Raw genomic sequence first — 23,598 nt, forward strand, 5'->3', positions numbered from 1 at the left:
TTTTTGTATATAAGAGGAGGACATTGACGGCACAACAATATATGATTGAGGAACATTTAAGTCTGTAAATCAAGATAGAAAGAGGTTTTATGTTCACTTACATACATGTAAATAGAAATCACAGAGACAAAAGCTTTATTATTCATTTTACGCTTAAAAAATATATATATTTTAAAGACTAAATATCATATTCCTATGGTTGTATTGCTAAGTGATTTTGGACGGTTTCTTGTATCTTCGAACGATTCATAGAAACATCACGACAGGTCTCTCCAACACCACCAAGAAGTAAAATTCAGATCTAATCAATATAAGGCCATTCCAAACTGATGAGTATTTAACAATATCACAATTTAGACATTGTCACAAAAACAGCGGATCCATCGTATGTAAGCTTCCTTTAGTTTATAAGCGTACCGTGTAAATAACATTTATATACTGATATAAAACAATGCCTTATTTACCCTAATTTTTAGCCTATTTAATAGTTTTGTAGAACTGGCATGTCTGCTGCCATTGCCCAACGGGTGAAAAGCTGAAACAAAACTAACAATTTCAACTAATCAAAGTTTATGTTTTCATAAACTAACAATTTCAAATAATCAAATAGCTTGTTACAAACAATATTTATTCAAATTTAAAGAAAGGTTTTCCTGAAAGAAAAGTTGCATTTGTTTCCCCTTTCGACATATGTTAAACAACTAGAGCGCAAAGACATTACTGTGAAAATCAAAAATACTTGTAAAACTTTGTACTGTACTGGCATGAACTTGTTTATGTAAGTTACGTTTAGTATATGAATGGAAATGTCATACCTTGTTAATGTACATTGTGGGAACTGGTCCTTCTTTGTATATGTAGGAACATGTCCTACTTTGTATATTTAGGAATATGTCATACTTTGTATATTTAGGAACATGTCATACTTTGTATATTTAGGAATATGTCATACTTTGTATATTTAGGAACATGTCATACTTTGTATATTTAGGAATATGTCATACTTTGTATATTTAGGAACATGTCATACTTTGTATATTTAGGAATATGTCATACTTTGTATATTTAGGAACATGTCATACTTTGTATATTTAGGAATATGTCATACTTTGTATATTTAGGAACATGTCATACTTTGTATATTTAGGAATATGTCATACTTTGTATATTCAGTAACATGTCATAGTTTGTATAAGGAGTAGCGCATGTCATACTTTGTACAAGGAGGAACATGTCATACTGTGTATATTTAGGAACATGTCATACTTTGTATAAGGAGGAACATGTCATACTTTTTATATTTAGGAACATGTCATACTTTGTATATTTAGGAACATGTCATACCTTGTATAAGGAGGAACATGTCATACATTGTATATTTAGGAACATGTCATACTTTGTATAAGGAGGAACATGCCATACATTGTATATGAAGGAACCTGTCATACTTTGTTTATACAGTAATGTAAATTAATATGACAGTTTCAATGGTATCACAGCTCATAATGAACTCTTAACTATCTAAACCACATAAGATAACGTAAAAAACATCAATTTATATTTTTCAAACATGAAAACAAAATCAGTGACATATTGTGCAATACTGAAAATATAAGCATATTATAAAATTCAAATAGCATGATGTGAAGCAGGAATGAAAATACAAATAGTGCATTTGGATCAATGGAATAATTATATAACTTATTTTAATCAACAATAAATGAGATATCAATAACAATAAGCTAAAGATTATCACAATGATATAATATATAAATATAAATTCAAAATAAACTTTCAACTGTACAAAACATTTTATTGTCTCTTGGAGACAAAAAAATAAATTGATAAATCATTACAGAACTTATAAAGTCTGAAAATACATCTGAGGGAAACATCTAAAGGATGCACCAACAAAGCTTCACCAAGGCCTTGATATCTAAACACCAAGTACTACCCTATTCCCCTCACTGTAGTACAGTGCAACTATTAAACATATGCAAAATCATTTTGATATTCTGTTGAAAGAGATTCTTAAGAAAAATCATGATTTAACATCGAAAGAATTTGAAAGTTAATGCTGACACTCTCTGCAGATGAAAATGATAAATGCTTCCAATAGACATTGCGAGGTTTTGGTATGGTTGGATTTCACAGTTTTGCAATTGACAAGGTCACATGCCACGAACCTATCTGCAGAAAATTAATTTTAACTACTGTCATAGCCACCATGTAACACAAGTAAAATATTTCTGAAATCTCGATCTGCTTCATCATAATCTGCGAAAGCGTAACTGTTTGAAGGTTAAAGGTACCTCTGCGTCAATCATAATATCACAAATTTCATTCAGAATTCATTTAAATGGAGTGATCTCCCTTCTATAAAGAATGTGAAGCAACACAAAAGGATTTTTTCCCGCTTGGAATAACTACCACTCTCAGTGTTCCCAAGGCCTCGCAACCCATATATAGGACATTTTTTTATACTTTGTAGTTAGAATTCCTGATGACAACATTGATAAAGCATTGGGTCTATAAGAAAAAGGTTCAGAGTTGGCTTGGCCTCCATTGGTTTTTGTGGTTCTATTTTTTTGTATTATTTTTTTCAAACAGTGAAATTTCAAACAACTATAAATCTGTAAAATGCATGCCAGCATGTGATTTTTGTGGTACACTTCTTTCGAAAAGTTTTTACCAAATATTTTACAATTGTGACAGAGGTTATAAGTAATATAGGATCCCTTTACCCTAACATTTACGAGGTGGAATGATATGATCATAATCAAATGTCAATGCCATAAGTTTTAACACTGGCAATAAGAAGACATGATAAAAATTACAGTCAAACCTACTCATGCACCCACCACTTGTGTTAAAAGAACACTTTTAATGTTCCCCACTGAACATTTTCTTTGTGAACTGAACCCGTATTAAGAGACCACTTTTTAGACTTACTATGGTCAGTCTTTTAATACAGGTTTAACTACTGAACATTTATATAACAATACTGTACAAATTATAAATAATACTGTTTAAACTTATTATGTGCGACTACCAAACTCAAAGGCTTTGGCATATTTCATTACATACAAGTCTGTAAAACTATAATACTGTAAAATAAAAATCCTTGTGAGACAGTCAAAGCCAAGAGCATTGAAAATAACAGTAAAACATTCAGTACAATTTTCACAGCTGACATTGCGAGCAAAGATCCATAAGCAAAACCTTTCCAAAATTTTTCCCCCTCGCCAAGACACTTCTTGTACCAGGAAATTTTTAGGTGTGGGAAATATTTTTTTGAAATTTGTTAATGATTCTTCACAAATGTCAGCTTAAAGTTAAATCTGTAAAAGCATCAATAAATATCTTAAAATGGTGATAAAATGATGCATAATATTTAACATCAACTTAAAATTTATTTGTTGTATATATAATAAAATTATATAAATTACATGTCAATAAAAAAGAAGAAAAAAATCAATGCAACCATTAAAAGAGGAAACAGTTATCGCCTGACTAGTCTTTAGGGTCTGTGTTGGCCGAGCGGTAAAGATGTCTAACCATCTAGCCCTCCAGCACTGGGTCGTGGGTTTGAGGCACACGTGGGGCAGTTGCCAGGTACTGGCCACAGGTCGGTGTTTTTTTTTTCTCGGCACTCTGGCCTTCTTCCACCACCCAAACCTGGCATGTCCTTAAATGACCATAGCTGTTATTAAGACGTAAACCAGAAAAAAATAACCCAGACCAATTATCATCTCCCTTTAATGTAGCTAGCTCCTTCATCAAACACCATTGGAATATATTGAGACTTTTTATGGCCCTCATTCATCATACATGTGTATACTGTATACCAAGAAATTTTCGCTGCAGTTTAATTTCCCCCTTTTTTGCCCACCATAACTAGGGCTTATTTGTCATTACAGCGAGCATTTGTATACAACATAATATACATAGTAATTAAATGTGAAGAGCAAATTTATTTAAAAGACGAAAATGGATTTTACCGTCGAAGGGCGAACATTTCCTGTTCTACAGTATTTCCATATTTTGTTGTAAAGCCCTCTATCAAACCCCTTTGGATTACCTTTATTAGATTTCATTATATGGCTAGGCTGTTAATTATCATTACTATTTTGATAACTCTATCGAACCCACTATGTCATAACGCTTATACACTTTTTATCATACCTCTTTAGAATAACTCCATTTGGCCTAGGTGAGACCTTTAGTTTTATCATAACCCTTTGGAACATCTCTATCAGATTTCTGTTATAAGCAAGACTCATTACAATAAATGTATCTTATTTTATTGTACCGTTCAGGAATACTTCTTTTGGAGTTCGGATATCACATTACTACATGTAGACACTTTATCATACCCCTTTAGATAATACTTCTAGAGCAAATATGATAAATACATTATGAGATGATTTTATCATACCAGTATCAGCACTTAGGCCGCCAGCCCTGCAAATACTTATATTGGGGAATAGGGCTGGTGCTGGGATCTCCTGATTATAAAGGAGTTTCGGGATGATAATTATAACAACCTAGTTCGTAGGTGGTCTCAAAACAGTTCACAAATTATGATCCATGGTTATAGGACCTTTTGCAACCAGCCAATATCTTTCTCGACTACCAGGGGAGCATACAACCAGTGCTGCCATTTTGGCGCTCACAGCTAGCATTCAACAATTCTAGCACTGCCCAACACATACTCATTTACAGCTGAGTAGACTGGAACAAGCGGAGCAAAGTATCTTGCTCATAGATACAACACAGTGCCGTGCCATGACCAAACCCGCAACCCTTCGGTCACGAGCCAGGGGCGTCCAACTAGACTACTTTGACTATGGTGCCTCTGTAATAATATAGTATGCCTCGATCAATACTAAGATCATTGTTTAATGTTTAATATGTATCAGACTGATACTGGGATCTCTCTGAGGTCATGATCCAATACCATGTGTGATATGTATCAGACTGATACTGGGATCTCCCCGAGGTCATGATCCAATACCATGTGTGATATGTATCAGACTGATACTGGGATCTCTCTAGGTCATGATCCAATACCATGTGTGATAGGGAAATAGTTTTCTAGTATATAGAGAAAGAATACAAATTAGTAATGTAACTAAATACAAATGAAATCAATACTGTTGATAATTCATACACGGAACCATAAATAATCTGATGTTCTAGAAATCTTGCTTCAACTGGACTTAAAGACAACACCAGTTTTCATGGCACTTTTGGTGAATGTATATTGGGTTTTAAATAGATCACAAGGGAAAAAAAGAAAACAATCTATTGCACCACATAAACTCTATCTTTCACATGTACACTGAGCTTCTAGCAAATGGTCTAACTCTCAAGTGGCTTATTGGAAATGTAGCTAAAATTGTGCATCCTAATGTAAACTCAGAGCAATAATATTTCATGAATGTTTTTCAATATAATTTTGATAAGTCAACAAATGAAAGACGTTTGAAAAGTCTCGGACAACCAATGTATATTTCCAGTTCTCAAATTCATAGCATCAGACATAATGTACATGTATGTCAGAAATCAAATTACAAAATCTTATTTCCCACTATTCTATGAAATATTTACATTACTACAACCTTTCAGCAGTCAACAATTTCAATATTGTGATCCACGATTTTCATTTAAAAATTAAACCATTCCTTCTTTGATGATGGCTGGATAAAATAATGGGTAATCAGTGTCAAAAGATGTCTTAAAGGCAACACAACTTAACCCACCTGAGAGCCGTATCATCTTATAAATAAATGAATTTACTGATACATGTAGTGTATCTATTAAGCAAATAATTTTGAAATTTCCCAGTACAGGTGTATTTATAGTCCAGAGTATCAATTCACAAATGAGCATGAACATCTGCATAGATTAAACTCCTTCAAATATAACAGAATATTAAAGGTTGGATGTATTCTACTTAGCATGCGTTATCAATATTTGCAAAATTATGAAGAGTGCATGATATGTATGATATGTGAGGCCAATACGAATTGACAAACAAGACTGATCAAAATTTCTTTGAGACTGAGTGTAATAACTCAAAACCCTCCAGCACTTATACAGGATATAACTGTTTATCAACACAAGCACCTTTCAATAAACTCCTAATTTTGCTTTTCTCTTGATATGTTTTCCATCTCAATAGAGTTGTCTCCCTTTTTGGAATGCTCAGTATTTTCACCTTCAGTCTTTGAAATGGCAGTAATATAGGAAGGCTTCCGTAAAGATGATCCTTCAGGTTCAGATTGTTCTTGAATACTCCTAGTTAGTGAACAATCAGACAACGGACGAAGGTTATTTGAGTTTGCACCAAGAGACCTTCCGTTGTTCTTTTCATCAATGTCTAATCTAGTTCCGTCAACAGACCTTGTTTTTTTTAATAAGCAACGTTTCTTAGTAAGTCTAGATTTGGGCGAGGATCTTGATGTGACTTTTGACTCTTCATCATCAGCCAAATGTCCATCGTCATTTGATTTTGTAACCGTTGGCTGTGGATGAGTATCTACTATAAAACTATGAGGGGTTGCCTCCCCTTCAACACCTGATACCGGCTGCTCTTCGGTGTTCAGGTTTGTGGCACTATTTTTATCAGGAGATTTTCCTGGGGATGAGGAATCCTCTTCTTCATTTTCTGCGATTACATCAAATTTATGTCCTGTTGAGTTTCTCATTGGACTGCCAGCCGGGATATCAATCTTTGCTCTGCGTATCAAGGGAGACATTTCTTCTTTACCCTCACTTCCTGTTAAAGTGTGAGCTTTTTTGAACATGTGTTGGCGTTTTTGCTGATTCTCGGACACAAAATCGATTCTAATACCCGAATCTCCTTCCCTGAACTGGTTCATCATCTGCAATGATGTAATGTCTGAGGGAGATCGTTCACGCACAAAATTCGATCTCTGAGCTGGAACAGCCAGACTGAGACGGCGACGATAGTTTTGTGTCGCTGCATCAACATTAAAGCTTTTCCCTGGAATCTTCTCAACACTTCCAGGAATCTGTTCCAATCCGGGAAGGTTCCCTGGCATGACGGCACGAGACATTCTTCGAGTCCTCAGCTGTTTCTCCTGAAGACATTTAAGTAAGTCCCCACTACTTTCATTCTTCAGATTCTTGTCCAGTTTTGCAGGAAGCTTAAAAAGAAGATAAATTCAAAAATTATATTAAGTTTTCTTCATTAGCAATTGTGTAACACAAATAAGCGTTAATTTAGATATATACTAAAACCTTGACATGATTTCCCTTATTTCCTGTCTCTTTCACCTACTACCCACATATTTTTGATAGATTGATTCATTAATCTAGCTGCCCCAATAAGTTTCCAAAGCCCCTTAAAATACCTAAATGCTGCACGTTCCATAAAAAGTGGCATTATTGTAGGGCTAAATTGTATATATGAACTCAGGGCTACAAAGGATGACAATTATTTTTAAAAACAATTAATTTAGAAAATGTATATGTCTTACAACCAAGTTCTATGGATCAGTGCTTGTAAAGTATTATAATAAGACTAATTATATATTTAGCAATACATACATCTCTGCGAACAGGAGTCAACATCTTGCGGACATCTTTGACAGTTGGGTTTTCAATGTGTTTCGATTCTCTACGTTTCCCAAATGAAGGCTTGTTTAGAATGTTTGCTAATGTCTCCCTCCTCGATTCAGCTGTAAGAGAAAATGCAAAGTGAGATGAATTCTTCTTGACTGTAAATTATACACTATAAGCCTTAATTCACCCCCTGCCTTTAATCTTTATACCTTTGAGATTCTTCAATTCTGTCCTGCTTATATTCTTACTGACTGCAAGATGATATTGTTGGACTTACCTCCCCTGCGTATCAGCTCTATGTCTGCCTCTCCTTCTCCAAGGTCAAAGGTCAGTGGCATTGGAGGTAAAGAGGGTACGGTAACTGAGGGAAGCACCGTCCCCCCAGAACTGTCACTGTCATATTCTTCATGATAAACACTGATGGTAAGATACAAAAATTAACACCCTTAGTCCATCAACAAAATCAGGAAATCATTAGAGAAACAATAAATAAAAAGTTCCTATCATAATGGATAAGTATGGCCAAGGCCTACCCGATTTGCATTCATCTGTCTGATATGACAACTGGAAATTTAGGAACGACATTTTTAAAATTCTTTAATTTAACAAGTAAATTTCGTTTAATTAATACATTTTTAAGTTTCATAGTATTGGTTCCATTAACAAAATATTTTATATTTGATATTGACCTACCTGTTGAAATAACCCTTACCAAAGTCAGTGCATCACAAAATATTTTATTTGATGATTAGCATTTCTTTCAGTCTAAACTTTGATAAAGTAAAAGTTTCATTCTATTGAACCATTATTTTAATGCATGATGTTTTTCCATTGTGGATTTAAAGATTAGAGTCAGTCAACAGAAAATCTAACCACCAGTAGATTTTATGTAACTTTAAGGTTAGTCGTACTTACGGTTTGTGGAGTAACTGCGATGGAAGAAGAACTTCAGAACTTGCATATTTATCTTGAATCATTTTTGACCCTGCTAAATTTTCAAAGTGCTGTCTGAAAAAAAATTACCAAAAATATCAAGAGTATCAGTGGAACTGATGTATGCTTCCTGAAAACAACTTTATTGGAGACTTTTCCTGTTTTTGAATTTTGCATTTGTTAATTAAGATTTATGACACATATTGGTAAAAATATGTTGAAATGGGGAGTTTGGAAAAGAAAAATAATGTTTTAACCCGTTACATACATGTATATGTGTCTTCTGACACATAGCATATGATTTATGATTCTAGCTTGAATTCAGTACACTGTACATCACCTAAGTGTGACTGATGCACACACCAAGATTCATAGCTTAACTGTAGGCAAAGTTAGGCTCCGGAAAAGACCTTTCTGGAAAGGGCAATAACAAGGGATGTGGGCCCTGAATTTGGTACCATGCATATTGACTTAGTATGACTAATGTATATACCAAGTGAAAGTTTCATGATCCTATCTTAAATGCAGGCAAATTTATGCTCCTGACACGACATTTTAGCAAAGGGCAATAACTCTGTAAATACAGGGATGTGGACTCTAAATTTGGCAGAGTGCACATCATCTTAGTATGAGTGATGTACACACCAAGTTTTATGGTCCTAGCTTAAATGTGGGTAAAGTTATGCTTCGGACACAAAAAGGACGAACGGACGGATAAAGTGGCAACTATATGCTCCCCCAAACATTTTCAGGGAGCATAAAAAGTGAAAACAGTTGAATTCAAGATGAAGTGTAGTGGGTTAGACATTGTTTAATTTTAATTGTAGTTCAATATTATCTGTAAGATGGGCAGATTGGTTGAGTGGTTAACACTCCGGCCTTCCAGGCAGGCAGCCAGGGTTCCATCCTCAAAGTCCTCGCACGCATTGAATATTAGGAGAAAGTGTTTTTCTCCTGCCAACACAACTCCAACAACCCTGGTGAAGTATAAAATTGTTTGGGGTGGATGTTACGGTATCCGTGCTGTAGCATGCAAGTGAGGTGGCACTATAAATGATGCCGTTGGAAGCACGGTCCCACTACCAAAAGAACACAATACATCTCCAGCACATATGCAGGCGTACATGCATAGGGAGATATTAGCCAGGTGACATCAGACTAGTAGTTAGCGCCTGATAAGGCAGCTCCTGCGAATTCCTCAAAAATTGTATTGATTCATGAATATGCTAATTGTATTAATTGTATATCAATGAACTGTAAAGCGCTTTAGAGTGGCTTATGTTAGCTAGATAAGGCGCGCGCTATATCAAATGTTGCAAATTATTATTATTATTAAGATACTTACTGTAATGCAATTTGTTCAAACATGAACATGATGTGTTCGTCCATACTGACAGGATCCCTCTGTAGCCACAGGTTCAGATACTTTCTGTTGTAGTGTTCCAGGATTTCCTGGGGACACCAAAACACAATTAAACCCCTTACCCTGCCACTTCATGACCATTTGTGGAAGTTTTGTGAGCTTCCGTACTGTATTTATGCATTTGTTTTACGTTTTTATATAAATCTATTCTGAATACCTAAAATTTGTGTAAAACTGCATATTTTTACACACTAGCATGAAAATATGTCACGCATGTATAGTTTTGCTAAATTCTGTGTCTTTTGCGTAAATTGTCAATTCTAAACTTGCGTAAATATTGCATAGTTTTCAATGCATATAAAATTGTAGATAAAATGCAGAATGATGCACTCCATGCGTAAAATGAAGGTAAGGGAACTCATAGAGAAACACGTTAAATCTACCCTTACTACATACCTACCAGTCACCTGCATCTGCGCACGCACAGGTCAACCTGCAAATGACCTCTATGATCTGTATAGATTACAGTGTGTTTTGGAATATCCTGCAGCATTATCATGGCTTCATGCAAGTTGGATATAGAAATACTAACCCTGAAGTAGTGCTCCCCTCTCTCACCGATCACCTCCTCTATACCCGCCATTATATGGTCTGAAACCTGTAAAATAGCAAACAAAATTATTTGAAATAGGTACTCTTCTTAATATTTTGTTATTTGAAACTCTTGAATGTATTTTAATGAAAACTGGTGTTTCTGTTTGTATTGTATTGGTTAGTCATTATAAATACAGGATCTACACAAATGGTTGTTTAAAAGGTATAGACCATGTTTATAATTAAATGGTGTCCATTAAATGTGATTGTGTAACGGAAATTGAAAACTTAATCAAAACTTGTGGTTAAAATTTAAACATTTTTTTCTCTGCAATATTACGATGTTACATGTTCTAATAGCGCTGCAATGATACAATACTTATAATCGAATAATGCTTACGTGCAATACACATCATGATACAGATATTATGATGCTCAAAAGGTTAACTTCATAATGATTGCAGGATTTTACTGGGTTTTGTCAAAGACTTGAAAAGTAAATACTGTCAAAATATTTTTTGTATGATTTTTAGTACTTTTTTACACAGTGGAACATATCTTTACTGAAGGATTGTATAACAATAAATAAAATCTTAGTTTAAAAAAAAAAAAAGAGTTTAATTTTAGTTTCCTTCATAAAATTAAAACCGATACGTAAGAAAGGATCACGATGCAATATGGTGTACAATATACCATTGCAGTCCTACTCACTAAATGTTTGTCCTGTCATACCTGCATGTTGATCTCCTCACTAATGATAAGAAGCTTGTCATTCTCTTGAAGTTTGACTCGTAGAATCTTGACGAGCGGTTTAATGGTGATCCCCTGTACAATAAACACAACATAAGGTGATAACGAGGCTCTCATTTTATTACCGGTGTATATGATCATGAACCAGTTAAGTTATGACTGCAGATACACACTCTGATCATTTCTAGTAAGGAATAACTTTGTAAGAGTTGTGTCCCCTGCTCCAGCAGACAAAATTCAGCACATCAACATGTGATGTTATTTATTCGCCCAAAGAAGGATGATCTATGAAAGTTTAAAGTGAATCAAGTGATGTGTTTCCTTGCTATAAGGCAATTTGTGTAAAACTCGCTTTTACTAGCATATCGATCACGCTTTGAAGTTACTTTCAACGACTTGATATCAACAGTGTGATATGTCTGAATCATATTATTATAGGCAAGTTTACACGACTGAAGTTGCATAAAGATAGATTACAAATTATTGAAATTTTGGGTTTTGTCACTTATATAACAACGTGAAATTAACATGACAAGGCTGAGCTTCAATACCTGTTACAGTATATAGCATATATATATATATATATATGTAAAAAAATGTTTTTCGTCATGCATCTGTTAGGACCTATACAGATCACATGGGTTTGGTGAGAAATTAGAAAAAAATAAAAAAAAATTCAATCTTGCGCAAATCACAGTCCAGTTTTCATCATATAAATGTACTTGGGATATATGGAAATGGTAATGAATTAGTTCAATATGATTGTTTGTTCAAAAACAGATACAATTTTGCAATATCTATTCAATATATTAGTAGAAACATTTTGATTTAGAAATAGGTATAATTTATTCTGCAAGCTCTGTGATATGGGGTCGTCACTTTGCCGAATTGTAGTGAGAATATTCACACATAGTCACAAACATCATGTAACTGTGCTCTGACTACGGCCTCCCTTCAGCCGAAACATGTCAGCACGTAGGATGTATTAATCAAACATTACATTTTGTACCGGTTTCAGTGGTGTTATTGCTCATTTCTTTTTTCATTTGCTCTGCTTTCCCTGATGAGCACTGTTGAATACCATTAAGGTGTCCACCCCAGGATCCCTACCGCTACTATGAAACTGACTTCCTTGCAGAGAGGTTGGGTCTGCACCCCCCAGTTGTAACAGTCACAGGGTATTTTGCCTTCATGGTTGTTTACTGTCTTGGAGGAGTGAGGTATGTAGCGGAAGTTGTTGATTGCAGTTACCAAATTGAAGCAGCTCAGTTACAGAACCCAGAGCCACTTTTACAGAAAAACCTGAAACTAACGTACACAGTTAAGTTTATGTGTATTTCATTACAAAGACATACCTGTAAGAATACTGTGAAGAAGATGAGACAGAGTGTTGCCGTGGTGAACATGTCTTTAGGAAGTCCGTCATATTCTAGAAGGTTGACCAATGAGAAGGCAACAGCTCCACGTAAACCTCCATAGGCCTATTGGCAGAAAATAACAATACAAACAAACGATTACAATCGAGGCTCTGTTTATGGACAATGTGTTACACTTATAATACCAGAACTATAACACTTCAATGATTTACATGTATTGAAAACTGGCTGTATGTGTCCATACTGTACGCTAGCAGTCGTGGAACAGTGAATGCTGTACAGCTAGCAGTCGTGGAACAGCCAATGCTGTAAAGTTAGCAGTCGTGGAACAGTGAATGCTGTACACAAGCAGTCGTGGAACAGTGAATGCTGTACAGTTAGCAGTCATGGAACAGCGAATGCTGTACAGTTAGCAGTCGTGGAACAGTGAATGCTGTACACTAACAGTCGTGGAACAGTGAATGCTGTACACTAGCAGTCGTGGAACAGTGAATGCTGAACACTAGCAGTCGTGGAACAGTGAATGCTGTACACTAGCAGTCGTGGAACAGTGAATGCTGTACACAAGCAGTCGTGGAACAGTGAATGCTGTACAACATGCAGCTACAGTGTACGTCATTGACATAGACATAAAAATACTGCACATATATGTAGCCAAATTGGACTGGGTTGATTGTCGCAGTTAGATCAATTGGATGAGCGTTCTTGAGTTCAGGGGTCCTAGGTTTGAACTCCGGTCTGGTCCAGCTTTTTTTCTGTTGCTATATAGGCCCTTGACATGGACACACTTTAATTTTTTACAGAATACTGACTGGCTGAGAGTTTTATGCATAAACTAGAAGTTTGTTATCACTGCCTCCTATATTCACTTAATTACAAGAAATTTGCCTTTTATTTGATTTTATGGAGCACTATACCAGATTTCCCAGTTCAGCATCTATCAAGCCCTACATCCAAGTGAAAGGACAGTGGATACCATCTATCAGATCATTTTAATTTGTCAAACATTATCAGTCTACAAAATTGTATTCCACTTGCCATACAAACTAGTAACTTTTTAAAATTATTAAATGATTATACAAAGCATGACATAATTTCTAAAGTGATACAAACTTACAGAAGTAATTAAAATTTCAGCGACAATATTAGACATAAGAATGTGAAGAACAAATAATCTGTTGTACGTTCTATCATTTTTTGAGTAAATCTGTGGCGGTATACCATGATAAACTGTTCCTCCCTGTCGATTCTTCTCATACGATTCGTCTTGTTCACAAAGTAGGTCAGCACAAACACAACTGAAACATGAACGGTTACTGTAATCATTGGCAACCTCAAGGGTTTTGTTTTCTCTCATTCAAATAATTGACACAAAAATCAGAATTTTAGTACATGTAGAAACTTCTGCAACTTTTATTACATTCTGGAGTTTTGTTCAACTCCCTTTATGGATATATGACCCCTGAAATAGCTTTTGACCTCCAAAATGCAAGAGGCTTGCCATATAATGGGTTCTAATACATGATTAATGTTTATTTTCATCCCCAACAATGACTTGTATGTATGGCTTTTTGGAAAAACATGCAATTTTGAAGAAAAAACCCATCAGAGTACTGCAAGGATGAAACAAAACATTTCTGCCCCATGGCAAAATCCTTCTGATGCATCCTTGTAGTAAAATCTATGAAAACACATAAGAAAGGCAAGTTAAACTGCCAACCATCTGATGATGATATCCACTTCAAAGGTCCTTGTCATTATTTGTTAGCATTACAGGGACCTTACCTGGTAAAGGTAATTGACACAGTTCATGTCATTTTCTTGTAATACAAAGGACATTCCTATTGTCTATGAACTGTATCTTAACTCCAGCTTACCCAGGAACCTATAGAGAAGGCACAAGAGGAGGGTCCATAGAATGAAGCCAGGATGCCAGTTGTTGCCATCAAACAGGTTTGGTTTAAACAGTGCGATTCCCAGGAACAGGAAGATGATACAATCGCTGGTCGAACTACAACAGAATAACGTATACTAATAAACCCATGCTAGGTAATAAAACACATGTTAAGGATTGGGGATTTACAACATGTCAAAGATCATTGACATACCTTTTGACATTTAGAAGAAAAAGTGTCCACAATATTGTGCGTAGAATGATACTAATAATCATGTATACTGCCAGTGATAAACCTATGCTAGGTAATAAGCCCACCCCCTTGTCATACCCATTTTACAGGTGAGAGATTTCTGGGTCAAGGACATAAATAGAAATCTATTAATAGATATGTGCAAGTAAAGATGCTCACTCTTGCACGTCCAATATAGAAACTAGGTATAGTGCCCATAAGGCATGAACGCCCCAGAACCCATGCAAATTAGTAAACTGTTGAACATTTTCTATAAATAGTAATGATGACCTTGACCTTGATACCCTGAAATATGGAATTATCTAATACATTCTACCCAATTACCCCTAAAGTCACATTTGAACATTTACCAAATCAAAGATTGGACCAGTCTAATTAAAATATGTAGGGGTGAATGAGATAAGAAATAAAATCACTCGAGTGATGACACTGAGCTAATTGACAATTTATTTAAATAGTATATTGTACTATAATTGTGCCCTCAATATCTGACCTGTAGAGACGTGAGGTACATTTCATGGGTTGGAAGTGCTGTAATTATCACCGATTTAACTACAGATCATTTTTTGTTGAATTCCCCCCCCAATCATTGTGCATGTAACTTTGGTACATACCAACTGTTGCCGATGTTTTGCACTTTCATTGCACTTCTTGGTCGAAATTTATAACCCTTTAACACATGGCCCAGGGGCCCGAGAATATTTTTCATGGTGCAATTAATTAGTGTTTGGGACAGGGTTTTAAGTCTGTTTGCCAAAAACATCGATAGTACACAGACTAATCTAGAAGAACAAAACTGTGTCTGAATTTATATCTAATAGTATTGTTTTATAGAGTGGTACAGTCGGTAAAATTGGAAAATGTTCAGCCAAACTAAATTGCCTGTTAATTAAGATGGTGGTTAGGATGGTTGGCTAGCTAGCTGATACAATTGTAACTTGATTTTTGGAGGCAATTTTGGACTGTACATACACACAAAATTACGAAACTTAAAAACTTGGCCAGACTATGATAGAAGGACATCTGTAGGAAGATTGGAGTCAATAGATATATGAGGTTTGAAAATAAATCAAAAACATCTCAGTCAGCCAGAGCCAAGGGCACCATTTAAAATCGATCCTAAAGCTCTTTGACGAGACTACATAAGGAGCGTTAGGAGCAACTTTCACATTTTTCCTGTTCATGTACACAAGAGTTCAGTATGCTGCCCAATCTCTGTAGGTTTGTTTTGCACTTAATAGCACTTCTTCATTCATGGTTTTAGTGATTTTAAAACGAAGGTTTGGTTGAACATTTTACAGAAATTCAAGCACTTATTGACCTTTCGGTAAAGGTCACAATGTCCTAATTACAGCTACTCTGCACACCTCCAATTTCAGCAAGACATTAATCCTTAATTTGTAAAGAAAATTAATCATTTATTAATCTTAGAAATAGAGATGAAGGTCACAATGCATGACCCAGTTAAAGCACACGTACAGCATGCCCCCTGTTGGTGATACAAATATACACCATTCCTTGCCAACTTGCCAACTTTTGAAAATTTCCATTGGGCAGTTTACACAAATACATAAAATGAAAATTTCTGTATTCACCCTAGGGAGAAAAAGAATTTTTTTACAAGGCATTTTCTTAGTTGTTCTTGTAGATAAAATCGTTAGATCATAGAAAATAGAAATAGTTTAACAGACATTGGTTGAAAATACTCAATTTTTGGGCCCAAAACCAGGAGTCTCCCTCCAAAATAGGCATCTTTATCAGCTTAGGATTTATTGCAAGCACATTTTACTATAGCGGGAAGGAACAAGAACCAGTAAAAACAATATGTCTCCTTCATACTACAGAGGACTAATTGATTTTGAATTTCTATTATGTTAACAAAGTTTTGACAACTGATCATGAACTAATTATAACCATTTGAGTACATATTTCGAGTTATTGTAAAATGTGTTTTTCATTCTTATCTGTAAAATGTTAAAAGAACAGAAGAAACCCTACCTCTGCATCTTGCTGAAGTACTTGATGGTGGTATGTGACTTCTGTGAGATGTTGTGGAAGGCATATTGAGCCTGGACCAGGCCACACCCTATGATGCTACAACATACAATGTCAAGGTTATTACAGGAGCAGGTCACACCCTATAATGCTACAACATACAATGTCAAGGTCATTACAGGACCAGATCGCACCCTATGATGCTACAACATACAATGTCAAGGGCATTACAAGGGCAGGCCACACCCTATGATGCTACAACATACAATGTCAAGTTCATTACAGGAGCAGGTCACACCCTATGATGCTACAACATACAATGTCAAGTTCATTACAGGAGCAGGTCACACCCTATGATGCTACAACATACAATGTCAAGGGCATTACAAGGGCAGGCCACACCCTATGATGCTACAACATACAATGTCAAGTTCATTACAGGAGCAGGTCACACCCTATGATGCTACAACATACAATGTCAAGGTTATTACAGGAGCAGGTCACACCCTATAATGCTACAACATTCAATGTCAAGGTCATTACAGGGGCAGGCCACATCCTATGATGATGCAAAGTACAATATCAAGGTCAACATATCAAGGTCATTACAGGGGCAGGCCACACCCTAAGATGCTACAACATACAATGTCAAGGTCATTACAGGGGCAGGCCACATCCTATGATGCTGCAAAGTACAATATCAAGGTCAACATATCAAGGTCATTACAGGGGCAGGCCACACCCTAAGATGCTACAACATACAATGTCAAGGTCATTACAGGAGCAGGCCACACCCTATAATGCTACAACATACAATGTCAAGGTCATTACAGGAGCAGGCCACATCCTATGATGCTTCAACATAAAATTTCAAGGTCAACTTCTCAAAAGTCATTACTGGGCAGGCCACATGTCAACGCCATAACTAGGTAAAAACATGATGCTTCAAAGTACAGTACAATGTCAAGGTCAACAAATCAAGGTCATTACAGGGGCAGGTCACACCCTATGATGCTGCAACATACAATGTCAAGGTCAACATATCAAGGTCATTACAGGGGCAGGTCACACCCAATGATGCTGCAAAGTACAATATCAAGGTTAACATATGAAGGTCATTACAGGGACAGGTCACACCCTATGATGCTGTAAAGTACAATGTCAAGGTCAACATATCAAGGTCATTACAGGGGCAGGTCACACCCTATAATGCTGTAACTTACAATGTCAAGGTCAACATGTCAAGGTCATTACAGGGGCAGGAGGTCACAGTAGCCTTTAATGCTGTAACTTACAATATCAAGGTCAACTTCTCAAAAGTCATTATGGGGCAGGCCACATGTCAAGGCCATTACTAGGTCAAAACACATCCTGTGATGCTGCAACATACAATGTCAAGGTCATTACAGGGGCAGGCCACACCTTGTAACACTGTACCATACAATGTCAAAATCAACTACTCTAGGTCATTTCTGGATAAGACCACACCATATAATGCTGTAACCTACAATCTTTCAAGGTCATTGCTTGGTTAGACCACACCTTAATGTTACAGAAAGTTAAGGCTAAAATGTCAAGGTCATTATTTGGTCACAAAACATCCTTTATTGAGTTACTGTAACATACAAATGGAGATAAAAAATCTCCACATATTTTTGGACAAGAGCATACTCAATAATACTCTAACACACATGTTCAAAGTCAACAACCCAAGGTTATTACTTGGTAAGATCATGTGATACATCCTCATTCTCAAATCAAAACCTCTGGTATTTCCAACAGAAGGAAATAACTAGAGAACTTCTAAACTGTCTCCTTTAAAGACCTGTATTGCATATTGAGAGCAGAACTGGTGGATAATCTGACAAAAACCTGACAGCTCTCTAGGTCCTGATAGATTCGGGCTTTGTTGGAGATGCTGCAGATTTCATGGCAATGTTGTCGGCAGTATTGTAAAATGTTTCACTAAAATTTGGAGCAATAACAAAGGAGTGGAAAAAGTCTAAACTTAATGTGCATCATCCACAATACATGAGAAAAATTGGAACAACAGAGCCATCACAGATGGTCTTGGTGAGTGTATCAATTATGAAGCAAAAGAGTTACATTTGGCGAGGCATTACATATTTGTTTTCCGGACATTGTCCTTTACTATACAGGTCCTTAAGGTACTAGGCCAATGGTACCATGCTTTAAATTAAGGTTTATTACAGATTATCTTTACATGGACTTTCAAAAACCTGTTCATACCTTTCCCAATGAAAGATTATATTCAGTAAAATGTCTTCATATGGTATAAATGATTAACTAGATGGCAAGCTTCATTTCAAACGGAGTATAAAAGGGTTCTCTTGAAGTTTGATTGTAGTAACATCAGAGGTATACCCCAAGGATCTGTCCTGGAACCTGTCCTATTTTGTTTGCACTTAACTTAAATGATCTTCAAGATACTATCAACATCATCAGCTACGTTTTAGCTATCAATATAGAAATGTACGAGCGACATGTATGTCTGAAGATAAACTTGTTCTCCTAAGGGAAAAGGAAAGACACTCTGAGTGGAGCAACAAATGGAATTTGAGATTACATCCTGGAAAATGTAAATTCAATACACATTGGTGAGACATAGGGGGAAAAAGTATATCACAATGATCAAGCACCAGAAGAGGTTTGCCATGAGATGAGGATCTTGGGGTGACTGTAGAAATCAACCTTACACATAGGGAAAACACGTATATTACAATGATGAAGCAGTAGAAGAGATTAGGATCTTGGAGTGATTGTATAAATCAACCTAACACATAGGGAAAACATGTATATTACAATGATGAAGCAGTAGAACAGATTAGGATCTTGGAGTGACTGTAACACATAGGTAAAACAAGTATAATACAATGATGAAGCACCAGAAGAGGTTTACCATGAGATTAGGATCTTGGGGTGACAGTAGAAATCAACCTAACGCATAGGGAAAACAAGTATAATACAATGATGAAGCACTAGAAGAGGTTAGGATCTTGGAGTGACTGTAACACATAGGGAAAACAAGTATAATACAATGATGAAGCACCAGAAGAGGTTTACCATGAGATTAGGATCTTGGGGTGACAGTAGAAATCAACCTAACACATAGGGAAAACAAGTATAATACAATGATGAAGCACTAGAAGAGGTTTGCCATGAGATTAGGATCTTGGAGTGACTGTAACACATAGGGAAAACAAGTATAATACAATGATGAAGCACTAGAAGAGGTTTGCCATGAGGTTAGGATCTTGGAGTGACTGTAACACATAGGGAAAACAAGTATAATACAATGGTGAAGCACTAGAAGCGGTTAGGATCTTGGAGTGACTGTAGAAATCAACCTAACGCAGAAGGAAAACAAGTATAATACAATGATGAAGCACTAGAAGAGGTTTGCCATGAGATTAGGATCTTGGAGTGACTGTAGAAATCAACCTAACGCATAAGGAAAACAAGTATAATACAATGATGAAGCACTAGAAGAGGTTTACCATGAGATGAGGATCTTGGGGTGACTGTAGAAATCAACCTAACGCATAGGGAAAACAAGTATAATACAATGATGAAGCACCAGAAGAGGTTTACCATGAGATTAGGATCTTGGGGTGACAGTAGAAATCAACCTAACGCATAGGGAAAACAAGTATAATACAATGATGAAGCACTAGAAGAGGTTTACCATGAGGTGAGGATCTTGGAGTGACTGTAGAAATCAACCTTACAACTGAAGACAAAAGAAGCACACAGCTTAAAATGGGAAATTCAATGTTCCCTGTCATATATTAGAATAATTTAAATGAACACATTTTCTATTTTTATATAAAATTCTTGTTAACAGGTAATCATTAAGAGTATACAGACATGTAAGAGTACTATGTCAGGTTTGATATACTGACAGTAACAGGTCCAAAACAGAGCAACCAAACGAAAATAACCTGGATTTTAGGATCTGTGATATCTGTAGCAGCTTAGAAGACTGAATAATCTACTTTCAGCAACAGATGTGCAAATTGTAGGGTAACACGTCAAATTGTCCTAAAATGTAGAAAAGCTTACAGACATGGTACCAGCTAGGGACATTAAGAAATACTTAATCCACAAACATTGGAAACATTTCATTTTACTTCAAATGCAGCAAATTCATGCGGTTTTAGAACCATCAATAAATACATTTATAAACAGACTCAATAATGCTGGATTAATCTGAGGAACTAAAACAGCTAACAAATGATAATGTTAAAGAAGTGATGTCTAAAATTAGACTTTTATTTAGATAGTGTTTACGTGACTTTTGAAAACATGGTTGAGTCCAGTGTAGAGGATCACATCTAATCTGTATTGGAAAAAACCTTTTATAACTACAATTTTAGTATTGTCATACTTCCCGACATTTTTAACATGAAGTAAAGCTGGATACCTGATAATTCCGGAGAAGTGGAAGAGCTCAGCTATCAGATAGGAGATGTAAGCCAGTACAAACACAGCCAACGGCTCTACAACTGGAAAAGTCAAAACAAACGTTCATTACTGTGGATATAAGGAACACCTACCTATATTGTAGATATAAGGAACACCTACCTATATTGTAGATATAAGGAACACCTACCTATATTGTAGATAAATGACCCCAGTAAAGCTTACATAGGATAAAGTGGAGCCTCGAGGAACAGGATACCTACAGAACTAAATAGGACCAAAAGTGAAATGACTGCGCTGTCAACTTAACATCCTTTTCTTTAACCTTTCAACCTAATTTTAATGAGTCAATCATTTCAGAAATTGAATAATAACTCAAATTTATTTATGAATTTCTAAGGGTTGCATTGATATTGTCCACATTTGGTACATTTCAACTTCAATTTTTCAAATTTATGATAGAATTTTAAGGAAAACAATTCAAATGCTTATTTTATCTCATGACAGATACGACACTGAACTTAAAAAAAAAGATTAAAATATTTTTGAGTGCAAAGCTTTCAAATTTATTTGAATCCAATCGAACGTCAATAGAGTAGAGAATAGAAATATAGTATTCAAAGATTTAATAGAATTTATGGTTCAATTTTAATTTTAATAATGAATGACATATTTACCTCGGACATGAACAGTGTACTTGGTGACGATGGCAGTCAGGACTCCACACATGATTCCAATACAAAGACCTCCGAGACTGACCACAAAAAAGGCTGCCAACCCTAGGAAAACCTGAAACAGAGTACTAATTAAGTCATAGCAAAAGGCATACAGGGCCTGCTTGTCTGAAATAACTCATAGCAAAAGGCATACAGGGCCTGCTTGTCTGAAATAACTCATAGCAAAAGGCATACAGGGCCTGCTTGTCTGAAATAACTCAATGAAAGAGCCCTAAAAGGCTTAACGAGGTCATACACGAGACACATATGGCATGCATAATGCCCAAACTAACTAGGTAAAAGCAAGAGGCACATTGATTGCACTTTGACATAACATTATGAGCCTCAAGATAAGAATGAGTATAGAAGTCAATCCCAACAAACTTGGGATAAGTTGAGTTTTATTTATAAGGAAACGCTACTGGTGTTCGCCTGAACATCATGTTTCATATGTAATAAAACTCAACTTATCCCGAGCGTGTTGCGATAGACTTCTATACTTATTTTTCCCTATTCTTCGATTGCCCTGCATACCGGGTGGTATCCAAGCAAGGGTTAAACAGAACCAACCGAACCTAAATAAGAGAAACAGCGTAGGCTCTATCCCTGGAACTAAGATAAGAATGAAACTTGACACTACACACAACTTTGGTATAACATTGAGCTCTGATCTTTTGTTGAAACATTTGGTAGCGATTAAGAGAACAGTTGCTGGAAGTTTAGATAACAGATGATCGGCGGGACATTTAAGTTTGGACCAAAGGTTTAACCAAAACACCTGTTACTGACATCACTCAAAAAACATTCGTAAACTATACATGATTTTTATCAAACTTTATGGAGCATTCATCTGATATTGCATTGACTGCCATATAAAACCATACCTGATCCGAAGTTACTGAGGGCATCGTATTGAACTCTTTCATTGTGTTATACAGTACAACTGTGACAGCATCTGTAATGAAAGAGGAGAAACATTGAGTTACATCATCTATAACACAGTAAAACTAGTAAACAGATTTACATAACCAGTGACATTACAATACACTAACCTTGATATTACAAAGGGTGGCTGGATCAATGCGTCATTTTGTCTATTTATAACATCTATACCTGTACATACACTTACACTGTAGTGGAATAGATAGCAATGTTATTGCCAACTTGTGCATATTTTATACCTTAGTGTAATTGCTTTACAAGTCCATTGTCTGTTGATGGTGACATGGATTACATATCGTTCTAGTCATCAAAACATCACATATAGACGTTCCACAGGTTCTACAATTGTACTTATAAGACTATATGCAATCTTACCAACCTGAAAAATATTTAAAACACAAGAGAAATCATTTTAAAGTGATTATCAGGCTTTATGTGGGTGGGTGAGACAGAGAGATGGACCACTGCTGTATCGTTACTATACAACTCCCACAATTTCAACGGGATATATGACAATCTACACTATCACACAGAACACTCTAACAGAGACCTTCCTCGGGCATGTGCACAATGACACTGCTGTCTGTAGCCTCAGACAAAAAATGCAGAAGTGTTTTTCCTACTCGACTTTTAGCCTTTTATGTCATCAGTGGTCATAATATACTTTTCAAACACCGATATTAAACTGAAGGGGATGACTGGTGATGTGCAGTGCTGGATGTAGCCCTACTGTGAGTGAGATTTGT

General features: G+C 35.9%; 1 protein-coding gene across 1 annotated transcript in view; it reads right to left on the reverse strand.

Annotated features, from left to right (window-relative positions):
- Positions 1-4,748: 4,748 nt before the first annotated feature.
- LOC110441749 (sodium/hydrogen exchanger 1-like) overlaps positions 4,749-23,598 on the reverse strand; it is a 55,473-nt gene continuing 36,623 nt past the window's right edge. Inside the window, exons 7-20 of the mRNA XM_021484992.1 lie at positions 22,795-22,865; positions 21,872-21,983; positions 21,196-21,277; positions 16,755-16,850; positions 14,487-14,620; positions 13,831-13,907; positions 12,589-12,714; positions 11,216-11,308; positions 10,482-10,547; positions 9,872-9,978; positions 8,509-8,601; positions 7,871-8,010; positions 7,579-7,709; positions 4,749-7,175 (exon numbers count right to left, since the gene is read on the reverse strand). Coding sequence (XP_021340667.1) covers positions 6,147-7,175; positions 7,579-7,709; positions 7,871-8,010; positions 8,509-8,601; positions 9,872-9,978; positions 10,482-10,547; positions 11,216-11,308; positions 12,589-12,714; positions 13,831-13,907; positions 14,487-14,620; positions 16,755-16,850; positions 21,196-21,277; positions 21,872-21,983; positions 22,795-22,865 — 2,357 coding nt within the window. The 3' untranslated portion in view covers positions 4,749-6,146. The remainder of the gene's footprint in view (positions 7,176-7,578; positions 7,710-7,870; positions 8,011-8,508; positions 8,602-9,871; positions 9,979-10,481; positions 10,548-11,215; positions 11,309-12,588; positions 12,715-13,830; positions 13,908-14,486; positions 14,621-16,754; positions 16,851-21,195; positions 21,278-21,871; positions 21,984-22,794; positions 22,866-23,598) is intronic.

The sequence above is a fragment of the Mizuhopecten yessoensis genome, unplaced genomic scaffold (assembly GCF_002113885.1).
Source record: "Mizuhopecten yessoensis strain PY_sf001 unplaced genomic scaffold, ASM211388v2 scaffold716117, whole genome shotgun sequence".
Taxonomy (NCBI): Eukaryota; Metazoa; Mollusca; class Bivalvia; order Pectinida; family Pectinidae; genus Mizuhopecten; species Mizuhopecten yessoensis.